The sequence below is a fragment of the Dama dama genome, chromosome 2 (genome assembly GCF_033118175.1).
Source record: "Dama dama isolate Ldn47 chromosome 2, ASM3311817v1, whole genome shotgun sequence".
NCBI lineage: Eukaryota > Metazoa > Chordata > Mammalia > Artiodactyla > Cervidae > Dama > Dama dama.
In genome coordinates this window covers 30622897-30635307 of record NC_083682.1, presented here as the reverse complement: position 1 = coordinate 30635307, position 12411 = coordinate 30622897, and the positions used below count along the sequence as shown (strand labels likewise).

The 12411-nt window shown below is 34.7% G+C and overlaps 1 protein-coding gene across 1 annotated transcript in view; it reads right to left on the bottom strand.

Annotated features, from left to right (window-relative positions):
* LUZP2 (leucine zipper protein 2) overlaps positions 1 to 12411 on the bottom strand; it is a 476247-nt gene that overhangs the window by 10740 nt on the left and 453096 nt on the right. The window contains exon 8 of the mRNA XM_061158485.1: positions 6985 to 7080. Within this exon, the coding sequence (XP_061014468.1) occupies positions 6985 to 7080 (96 nt within the window). The remainder of the gene's footprint in view (positions 1 to 6984; positions 7081 to 12411) is intronic.

Here is a 12411-nt window from a genome sequence, read left to right as displayed (position 1 = left end):
GTTCCGTATTCTGTTCTGTTGATCCAAATTTTATGTCAATACCTTGATGTTTTGATTACTGTCCCTTTGTGGTGGGCTTCCGTGGTGGCTCAGTGGTAAAGAATGTGGTGAAGAGATGCAGGTAGAGAGATAGGTGGGCTATAGTCCATGGGGTCAAAAAGACACAGCTTAGTGATGAAACAACAACAACCTTTGTAGCACCGTCTGAAATCTGGGAGGGTTATGCAGCATTATTTATAATATCCAAGACATGAAGACAATCTAAGTTTCTAGATGAATAAAGAAAGTGTTACATAGAGAGGAACATATATGTATATGAATATTATTCAGACATAAAATGGGAATTTTGCCATTTGTGACAACATGGATAAACACTGAAATACAAAAAATATTAAAATCAAGAAGGGAAAATCAACAAATTAACATACACGGGAATTCTCATAAGTTTATCAGCTGAATTTTCACCAGAAACTCTGCAGGCCAGAAGGGAGTGGCAGGATATATTTAAAGTAATGCTATTATTAGTCAAAAGAAAACTGAAGTAGCCATATTCAGAGCAAGAAAAATATCAGGGATAAAGAGGGACATCTATATAATAATAGAGGGGTCAATTCCACAAACACACAAAAATATATATATAACAATTCTTAACAAAAATACATCTAACAACAGGTTGTCAAGATACATGAGACAAAGCTAATAGAACTGCAAGGAGAAACAGAAATGAACCACTACCACCAATGAAAGTTTCAACACTCTCTATCAATAGTGGATCTATCAAGTGAGCAGAAAATTTCCAAAAATAGAGTTGACCTGAAGAGCACTACAAATCAAATGGATCTAACTGATATTTATGGAATACTTCATCAAACAAGAATAAAATACAGATTCTTCTCAAGGTAACATGGAACATTAGACAGACTGCATTTGAACAAATGTAGAGTATGCCATCAGACTGTAATGGAACTAAATGACAAATTACAGAAAGATAGCTGGTTCCTGCATGGAACTCTGAACTATTGCTCTATTACTCTGCAAACTGAAAGCTGTATTTAAAAATACCTGCTATCTTTTAGAAAGACACCATTAAGAAAATGTAAAGACAAGAAACATCCTGAGAGAAGAGAAATATTTTCAAATCATATATCTGGTAAAGGATATATATCCAGAATATGTAAGGAATCTCGCTACTTAATACCAAGGAGACTGACAACCCCAATAAACATGGGGAAAATATCTGAATAGACATTTCACTGAAGAAAATATATGAATTGCTAATAAGTATATAAAAATATGCTCAAATTTTTAACCATTTGGAAATTAACAGTTAAGCCTGTTATGAAATTTTATTTCAGACCCCCTAGAATTTTATTTTTAAGCAAAAATTCAGACAATAACAAGTGGTGACAAAGATGTAGAGAAAATGGAGCTCTCATAATTGCTAATTAAGATGTAAAATGGTGCAGCCACTTTGGAAATGTCTGTTTCTTAAAAAATTCAGAAAGTATTTACAATATCCCATTCTGCTTCTGGGTATCTACTCAAGAAAAATAAAACATATGTCCACTTGAAGATGTTTATGTAAATGTTCATGGTATCATTAATTCATAATAGCCAAAAAGTGGAAAAAATCCAAAAGTTATCAGCTGGTGAATGAATAAGGAAAAAGTGATAAAACCATACACTGGATTCTATTCAGAATAAAAAAGAGCAAACTACTGAAATATACTATAATATAGATGAACCTCAAAGTCATTATGCTACATGAAAGAAGGGAATGCAAAATGCCACATGCTATATGATCAATCTATAAAATCTATGGAAAGGCAAACTGATAATCAATAGAAACTAGGTTAGTGGTTGTCTTTATAGAGATTAACTGTAGAAAAAGGCATGTGGGATCTTACTAGGAAGATAGAAATGTTCTGAAACTGGCCTGTGGTAATGGTTGCAAAACTTGGTGAATTAAATAAATGAATAGCTGAAATATACACTTAAAATCTGTGATTTTTAGAGAATGCGAACTGTTTTTAAAAACTGTCATATTTTTCATAAGCAGTTAGCTCCAGTGTGCTAATTTTTGTTCATTCTAGTTATTAAGATGGCACAAATCTCTCTTGTTAAGGAGCAAATGGACAAAAATTAAAATATCTCCTGTAATAGTTCATTTTATTTGAGACTAAAACTATAATTGTTCCAGTCAACCAAGATGAAAATAGAGACTCATATTAGACTTCATCCTTATTCTTGTATCTCTGCTTGAACACACAACTCTGGGGATTTCTTATTCTGATATTCTGTTTATTTCATGCTTTCAATTGTTTGTTATTGGCTTCATTCAGGTCCCTATTTTATCTTCCCTTTTATTATTAAAAAAATTCTTAATTGATATTCTGTTTATTTCATGCTTTCAATTGTTTGTTATTGGCTTCATTCAGATCCCTATTTTATCTTCCCTTTTATTATTAAAAAAATTCTTAATTGAGTAGTTTCTAGATTTTTTTAATTTCATAGAGCAGAAAAACACATTAAACAGAAAATAAATGGAAATAAATTTTCCAAATTAATTTTGTCAAGTAAGGCCGCCAAAATTAAAATTTAACTCGACAACTACCATGTATTTTCTCTCTGTAGAAAACTGAGTAGCACTGATTAGTTTCTAATAAGTCTTTTATAAAAAAGCAGTGAAAATACCTCAAAATACACATGAAATATACAAAACATACATGTGAAAAAATAATTGTATTAGGTTCTCCAGGGAAACAGAACTAGTAGAATATATACATAGATGTATAAGAGGTTTTTTTTTTTTTTTTAATGGGAATTGGCTCATGCTATTATGGAAGATGAGACATGCCACGATATGCACTCTCTAAGCTGGTAAATCAGGAAAGCTGGTGGCATAAAATTCAGTCCAAGTCTGAAGGGCTGAGAATAAGAGAAGCTGTTTTAATTCCAAACCTGAATCTCAGGCCTGAAGCCAAAGGCCTGAGAACTGTGTGAGTGGCCTGCTGGTGTTAAGTCCCCGAGTTGGAAGGCCCCAGAAACAGGAGCTCTGATGTCTGAAGGCTGAAGAAGATATATGGCCCAGCTCAAAGGGAAAAGAAATTATGCTTCCTCCATCTTTTTGTTCAATTCAGGCCTTCTAGGGATTAGATGATGCCTGCCGTGTTTATGAGGGACGATCTCTTAGTCTACTAATTCAAATGTTAATCTCTTCTGGAAATGCCCTGTCAGACATACCCAGGATTAATATTTTACCAAGTCTCTGGTCATCCCCAAGCTCAGTCATTTTGATGCGTAAAACTATCACAAGGCCACCTCTTGTTAGCCTGGCACAGAGATGCACTTCTTCACTCATATTCAGTCTCCAAAGACAATAAGGTTATATTTTTGCCAAACATGTTAAAACTATCCTTCCTACAACAGAAAATGCAGCAATCCCTTTAACACAAGAGGAGGTAAATTTCTTATTTTTCTTTTATGAAATTATGTTTTGATAACTTATTTGGATATTCAGTTAAAGCAATTCAAATTGAAGCTTGAATCTCCAACTTGTTAGAATCAAGTTGAAGCTATTTTCATGTTGCTGTATTGAAATGGAAGGAATGCATTTCATGATACTTAACACAAATCAGTGTTTTGGGTGAATTTGGAGAAGCTGAGTAAGGGTAGTTCTCATAGATTCAAAAAGCCCCTCACTTTTTCCTGTAAAGTGGAGAAAGCCATCAGAATTATTCTCTTACTATAGGGGAAAGCTGGAAAGGAACTATAGAGCTTTCTATCATTAAGATTAAGTATACTCTGAGTACTATAGGGTATAGTATATACCCTATAGTATACACTATATTGGGGAGATGATGGTATACTAGCTCTCTCATGGCAAGTTTAGCTATGGACAAAACCGCACATCAGTTTCCTGATCAGTTTCACAGCCCTGCTGCTCTTAGATTTGGTTGCAAAATAAACAGAGGGTTCTGGGATGGATCCCCTCTACCTGCTATCAAAAGTTACATCATAGATGTCCATGGCTACCATTACAAAGCCTCATTTAGGCACTGCTGTCTCTCAAATGTGAAACTCTGTTACTAAACAACATACTAAAGGCATTATGTCTTATTTAAACCAATCTTTTTCAAATTAAGGCTAACAGACCATCTCTTTCAGAATCACTTGGATTGAAAGGTGATGTCAGGTCCATTTTTTTTTTTTTTTAAAGTTACCTTTAGTCCCCTTTACTTAGAATTTACTGAAGAATTTTTCAAAATCTTTATTTTTAAAAGCTCCTCAGATGATTTTAAGAATCATGTACATATGAGATACATTGTTAGTAAAACTAGCCTGCATATTACCTGGTCATCAGTATTTTATAAAAATCCTCCATATGATACTACAGTGAGGATATGGCTTAGAACTACCGATCTAGAATTGGAAAAAAGATATTCACAGTAGTCTCACTCACTCCTACTGCTTACACCTGGCTTATTTCACTCCCTTATGTTATTCTCTTGGCCTTTAAATGTAACTGAGCCTACAGACTATAAATATTGAGCACTCTATGCACTAGAAAGTGTAGGTTCTTGGAAGTAGAGATTTCAAAGACTAAAATATAGGGAACTGGGATCAGGTTAGAGAGAGAGCATTCATGCTGGCACAGGTGGAGGAAGCTTTTTTTTTTTTTTGGAGGAAGCTTTTGAAGCAACCCAGTTGGGACCTCCACCAAGGTGGCAGCCGCTTACGCCACTTACTGGAGAGAGAGGAGCTACTGGTGACAAGGAAGGGCAAAAAAAATAAGAGTGGGACAAACAACAACAACAAAGAATTTATACCTCTCTCTTGACAAGAAAAGTAGACCAAAATATTGCTTTGAGGAATCTTTGCAAAACACATAGAACTTTTCAAGGTTTGCCTTCAATGGGAATGTTTTAAATTTGATCAAGTCCTGGTTCTTCTGTTCTTTCAGCTGTTTTGGCCACTTCATTACATGAACAATTTGCTCAAGGCACAGGTATACCAGTACAAGAAACAACTGAATCCCTCCTAATCCAGGGGCTTGGAGCAGGACATTTAGGGATCAAGCCTGAGCATTACCCTTAAGGGTGCAGGTCAGAAGCTTCCAAAATTCTAATTTGCTTTAAAGTTTTTTGTTTTTTTTTTTTTTTTCCAATTGAGATATCATTGGCATATAACATTGTATTAGTTTTAGGTATGCAACATAATGACTTGATACATGTATATACTGCAAAATGATTTTTAGGTAGTTTTAGGAAACTGTGTCAAGAAAAAACGGCCTTAAAATTAACCCAGTGGTCTTATCTCTTAACTGGACATAAACATGTGAAAATCTTAACTATAGACCTGCGTGCAAAGTGACTTCAGTTGTGTCTGGCTCTCTGTGACCCAATGGACAGTAGCCTTTCAGGCTCCTCTGTCCACAGGATTCTTTAGGCAATAATACTGGAGTGGGTTGCCATGCCCTCCTCCAGGGGATCTTCCTGACCCAGGGATCAAATCCATGTCACTTGTTTCTCCTGCATTGTCAGGCATGTTCTTTACCACAAGTGCCACCTGAGAAGCCCATTTCCCTAATTCAAACCAAACTCCCTAGCTTGGGAACCCAGTGCCCCTCCTGCTTAAGTTCCAAATTATCTCAGCCACACATCCCACCATTTTCTGTTCGACACTCTCTACTCATATTCTGATGTTTTCTTGTCTCTGTATATTGACTTACACTGTCAGAGACCTATCTGTTCTTCAGACTTTAGCAAAAATAGTCCTTCCTTCCCCAAACCTTCTTGAATTCTTCTTCCCTTGGAAGTAAATTGCAGAATTTCTACTTCTCATTAACCTTATATTCTAAATTTTTGGTTTTGCACATGTTTCAACATACAAAGATGTGAAAGCCAAATTGCTGAGAAATTAGTATTTCTAAATTTACTTTGGCAGTTGACAGAGGAAAAAGAGATTGACCTGGTTAACTTGTTTCTTTTCTGCCTTATTTCGTTTGCTGTCACCTGACTTCTTTTTCCATCATGAATAGTTTCAGCAGACACTATCCATTTTGTCAACTAGATTAAAGGCTATCTTTGAATATATTAAATACAACTGACATTTGCCATTTTTCAAGCCCAGATATGACAGATCTGTAATTGTGCCAAAGTTCCAGAGTTAAAATTTCATTACACTTTTTAGAGTTAAATCATAGAGTACAAATTCCTCACTTCCTGTTATCATTTGAAGGGTAAAAATTTCCCTTCCTCTATTGTAATATCTCTATAATTCAAGGTTTATTTGCTTTATGGGGAGAATACTACTGAATCACATTCTTTGTTTGGAGTTGTGTTTGCTTTTAATATTTTAACAGCTTCCTGTCATGTGACTGTGGGAATGACCACCTTATCTCTCTGGCAATTCAAGTTTATGAAAGTGAAAGTGAAAGTCACTCAGTCTTGTCCCACTCTTTGCGACCCCATGGACTGTCCACGGAATTCTCCAGGCCAGAATACTGGCATGGGTAGCCATTCCCTTCTCCAGGGCATCTTTATATTCCTAATTGTCTGATTACACCTCTTAGTGGAATAACCATGTGATTCATATCCAACATCGCATTTTCAAATGAAAAGTACAATGTTTAGATAGCAGAAATGAAAGAAAAGTGTTAGCTGCTTAGTCATGTCCGACTCTTTGTGACCCCATGACTGTAGCCCCCAGCTCCTCTGTCCATGGAATTCTACAGGTAAAAATACTGGGGTGGGTAACCATTCCCTTCTCCAGGGCATCTTCCCAGCCCAGGAATCGAACCTGGGCCTCCTGCATTGCAGGCAGATTCTTTACCATCTTAGCTACCAGGGAAGTCCTTAGATAGTAGATATTACATGTAAATAGACAGCTTCATGGTGGCATAAACTAGGATTTTTAAAATGCTTGTGTCCTGTCCTTGTTTTCATGTTGAATGATGTTAGAAACATTTAAAATTAATCTTACAATTTGAGTGTCGCACTCAGGGGTCCTGAGTAGAACCTCTTCCTTTGTAGTCTCAATTTGCTGGGTTTCACTGACTTCAGTAGTGATGTCTTGAGGCTGGAGAGAAAGAGAACATTAAGAGGGAAATAGTTTCATCAGTGAGTTTCTAACACCTTTGTAAAACATGCTATAATGGCAACCTCACACTCAAAGAGAAGGAATAAAATGAAAATATGTATATATCAGAGACCTTCAGTTCAGTGCAGTTCAGTTGCTCAGTCACATCCGACTCTTTGCGACCCCATGAATCACAGCATGCAACTGTTGCTTAAATATTAACTATGAAATTGAATGAAGTAATTTCTATTCAATTTTGTATGAGTGCTGTCCAATAGGACTACTTTCCTACTGCAAATGTTTATTTCTTACATAATAAACTTTTAAGGATTCTGGTTCTTCAAAAAAACCAGGAATCCTATCTTTCCTTTTTATTTTAACCTCATATCTATCTGGGAAATAATAAGTACACATCTTGTTTTCTTAATAGGAAATATGATATTTTCTAACATCTCACTGTAAGTTACAAAAAGAATGATGTTGACTCCAATGCTTCACCTACCAATCAAATACTGTTTTATACCTCAAGAAACCCTACATATTACTCTAAATTTCTTTGTGCTACTTTCTACACAGAAATGCACATGATCCAAACTAGGTCATCAGAACCTTCATTTTTGGAACTAAACACTGACTAGATTAAAAAGAGGCTTATAAATAGGTATATTAATTTCAGTAAGTCTAGCTTCTCCAAGTTGTCTCTACAATGAGACACTTCTTATGGTTCACATTCCCAGTCTTCTGAAGCAGCCTCTGTTTCTGTCCATCCCCAACTTGGTTACTTCTGCCTTCTCCCAGATAGTATGAGCTCCTGATGTTCTACCATTAAAATCTCCTTCGTTTAATTTGGTAAGGGTCAATATTTATTGCTTGAAAACACAGAGACGTGAATGATACTGGGAGTCAAATCAACAAAATAAAACTGTCATAACAAGTAAGAGCTGAGATAGAAACCATTTGATGTTGAAACCAACAGGAAGGAAAACTAACCCAGATAGATAAGCTGTAAAAAATAACACAGGTTCACCAGTGATGGACATTACATTTAAGAGTAGCTATTCAATATCTTCCTTAAAATATAAATATGCCCAAATTTAAAAATGTTAATGTTAATTATCTTTTCTTGTGCAAATATTGTACATTTATGAAAATGCTTCCAGATTTTGGTGGTGAGGTTTAGGTAAGAAATATGAGCACAATAAAAGCTTTTGTCTATCTCCCTATCTATTTTTGTAGGCCTTGGCTAACTTGGACGGGATATAAAAGGGGCTTCATTTACTATTAGGTTCACAAAGAGCAGGTGGGAAGAATGAGTGTGCAATTTTCCTCCTCTGTAAGTTTGCCAGAGTCTACCCTTGTGCTCATATATTTCACAACTGGGTTGCCTGGTTTGTCAACTTCTGCGTCTGCTTACAAAAGTTATTTTAACTTGCTTCAGGAAAGAAAATTACATAAATTAATTTCTTTTAACGACTGGAGGAAATTATACATCACTTCTTCAATGTGAGCAGTAAAGCATGAAAAGTTAAATTACTTTAAATACAAAAACATAGTATTTATTTTTAGAACTAGTTGCATTAAACATAATACATGCAATCCTTAATGCAGGCGTTTGCTATCAGTGAAACAACTCTTTCTGAAAGAAATAAGCCTTACTGAGTCTGATGAATTAACAAAGAATGGGAACTGACTTTGGGGAATTATAGTGTATTTTGGTGCTTAAAAACATGTGAATTCTGGTTCTGAATTAGCACATAAATAAATTAGGGTCTTAGACACTACATATGACTTTGGAGGGCCTGTTTTCTACTGCCATACTAAATTAGGTCAAGAACACCTAAATTGCAATATTTTTGTTGCTGTTGTTATTTGTTGTTTAGGATAGTTTTAGCGTCACAAAAAATTGATAGGGAGGTACAGGCACTGTCCATAAAGCCCCAGTTCTCACACATGCATAGACTCTCCCATTATCAACATCATTCACCAGAGTGGTACAGATGTTACCAATGGTGAATGTACATTAACACATCATAATCACTGAATGTCCATGGTGTATATTAATATTAGGATTCACTCTTAAATGAAATTCTAAAGGTTTGGACAAATGTATAGTAACATATATCCATCATTATGCTATCATACATAGTATCTTCACTGCCCTAAAAATCCTCTGTGTTCTGCCTATTCATCCCTACCCTCCTCACCCTTGTCAACCTTTAGTCTTTTAATTTTTTCCATAGTTTTTCCTTTTCTAAAATATCCATAGTTGAAATCATACAGTATATAGCCACTTCAGATAGGATTTTTTCATTTTGTAATATATATTTACAGTCTCTCAGTGTCTTTCTATGGCTTGGTAGCTCATCTCTCTTTAGTGGTGATAAATATTTCATTTTCTCCATGTACCACCATCCAGTAATAGATGGATTCACTGGTGAATTCTATCCAATAATTAAAATAGTTGATTTATAGCAATTCTTTTCAAGAAAATTCCTCTCAATTTCTTCCAAGAAGTAGGTGAGAACACTTCTAAACTCATTTTATGAGTCTAGCATTACCCTAATACTAAAACCAGATAAGGATACCATGAGAAAAGAAAATTATAGGCCAATATTCTTGATGAGGGATTCCCTGTTGGCTCATTGGTAAAGAATCTGCCTGCCAATATAATAACTCTTGATGAATATGGGTTCAAAAATTCTCAACAAATCTTAGCAAATCATATTCAACAATACACTAAGCAAAACAAAACAATCTAATTAAAAGATGGGCTGAAGATTTGAACAGGCTTCTTCCCAAAGAAGTCAAACAAGTGGCCAACAGGTTCATAAAAAGATGCTCAAAATCACTAATTATCAGGGAAATGCAAATCAAAAACACAATGAAATAGCACCTCACATCTGTTAGAATGAATATTATCAAAAAGATAAGAAATAACAAGTGTTGGTGAAGACATAGGAAAAGGGAACTTTGTGCACTGTTGGTGGGAATGTAAAATGGTATAGCCACTATGGAAAACAATATGGTTACTTCTAACAAATTTAAAAATAGAACTGAAATATAATACAGCAATTCCACTTAAATGCATCCCCATCAACCTAAGAGTACATCATTTGGACACACTGATAAAGAATATATGGTATATATGTATATAGACTATGGAATATTATTCAGCCATTAAAATAATGAAAATTTGCCATTTGGGATAATGTTATGTTGAGTGGAATAAGGAGACAAAGAAAGACAAATTCTGCATGATCTCACTTAAAAAAAGAAAAAATATAAGCTCATAAACAAGCACAAACGTTTACTGTATAGCACAGGGAACTATAGTCAATATATTATAATCTATAATGGAAAATAATTTCAAAACTAATGTTTATAACTGAATCACCTTGCTGTGTACCTTAAACACTGTACATCAACTACACTTCAATAAATAAATTAATTTGAAACAAAAAAGAATATAAGCTCACAGTTATAGAAAACAGATTGCTGTTTGCCAGAAGTAGCGTTTGGGGAGTAGTGAGTGAATTGGATGGAGGAGGACATATCTCCATTATAAAGAGGACCATAATATGAACGAAGTGATTGAAATCATCTTTTTTGTTGACTTAATTTAATTCCCAGGAGTCCTGACCAATAAACAAGATCAGGAACATTTTAAAGGCAAGAAAAATGCCTTTTTCAGCTCTGTAACGTCTCACATCAAGGCAGACTAAAGGAAGTTGTTTGATGAACAGAAACATCATGGAACTCTTCAGATGAGGTCACATCTGCACTCTGTAAGGCTCCATCTTTTGAGTAAAGAAACTAAGACTAATGTCCTCCAAGTCACCAAAATAAAACAGGTAGAGCTAGTGATTTAACCCAACCTATCAGATGCCAATTTTATGTTCACTCAACTCCATCTTAATACTTCTCTACTAGGTGTGATAGTGGTTGACAGGATGTGTCAACCTGTGTCAACCACTTATTTAAATATTATATAAGCCCCCGTTTCACCCCCAAATCACATAATTTTCTGCAGGGGTCTCATTTCTGTATTATGAGACACTGGTGAAAAGAAAGAGGATATCTATGGAGTATTCTTGACCTTAGTTAGGGTCTTGTTTTCTAAACTATGCTTTAACTTCATTAAAGCTTGCTTTTTGAACAAGTAAGTATTAATAATTGCTTTAATAACATTAAAGAAAATAATGGATGTAAAAGCTATGCTGTACTTGAAGGATACAAATACCCATATGTGTTAATTAAAGTAAACCTGCCAAACACAGCATTTTTCTACATCTTCATTAATTTTGTTCTAGTAAATATCCCTTATGGTTTTATGTATTTACAGGTTATTGACAGAGCAAATCATCAGCAGGGGTGGCACGCTTATCATCCAATCACAATCTTCCCAGAATCATTCCTTCTTGACCTTTAATTCATGGACTAAAATGAGACAAAGTGAGTAACCAGCAAAAAATGTCTGTAATGATAACTAAAAATATTTTGGGAGGAGATGAGCCAGAGTGTTAAACAAGTTGAAAGAACAGTGCTTTCTCCTTGCTCTATGTCCCTCTCTGTCCTGAACGTAAGGTAATATGGTACAGTGCCCACACACACACCCAGAGCTTAGAAATTACAAGCAGTAAAGTCTAGGGTAGGAACTGTGCATGGGTGCACAGCTAGTATCAGCCGTATTGATAATGCTCCAAACATGGTTTATGTTGGTTGGTGGACCTGTGTGTATTTGTTTTACTATTACGTACACAGCTTAGGTGAACACATAAAATAATGAAATGTTATATCAGTTATGAAATATATCTATTGACAATTGTCAATAGATTGAAATTGTTGAAATATAAAATTGTTCAAATATGAAATTGTTCATACTTTGTTAATGTAAAATGGTTCAAAAAACATTACACATGGTATCATCCTATTCTGTGAAAATGTATTAAAATGAGTATGTACTAAAGTTTCTGAGAGAAAGTATGAGTTCTTTTTTCCTACTTGGTGGAATTATGAGATTGTTTTATGCTGTTTTAAAATCTTTTGCAGTTTTCTTTTTTTCTGAAATAGATTGTTTATAAAATAAAAAAAATGCTAGAAATTATAAAATATTGTATATAAGAGCAAGATTTATTTTAGTCAAAAGAGTTTTAAGCAATATGATGGAGAAATTGAAGCTAGAGACTTGACTTGAGACTATTCTTATAGAATCAGATTTGACAAAAAGAGGATTCGTATCTCAGAAAAGGTAAAAAGAAGAGAGTTCTAAAACAAAATGAGGTTTGTGAGGATGAAAACTAGTATATGAACATGCTTTAATGAGAAAAAAAT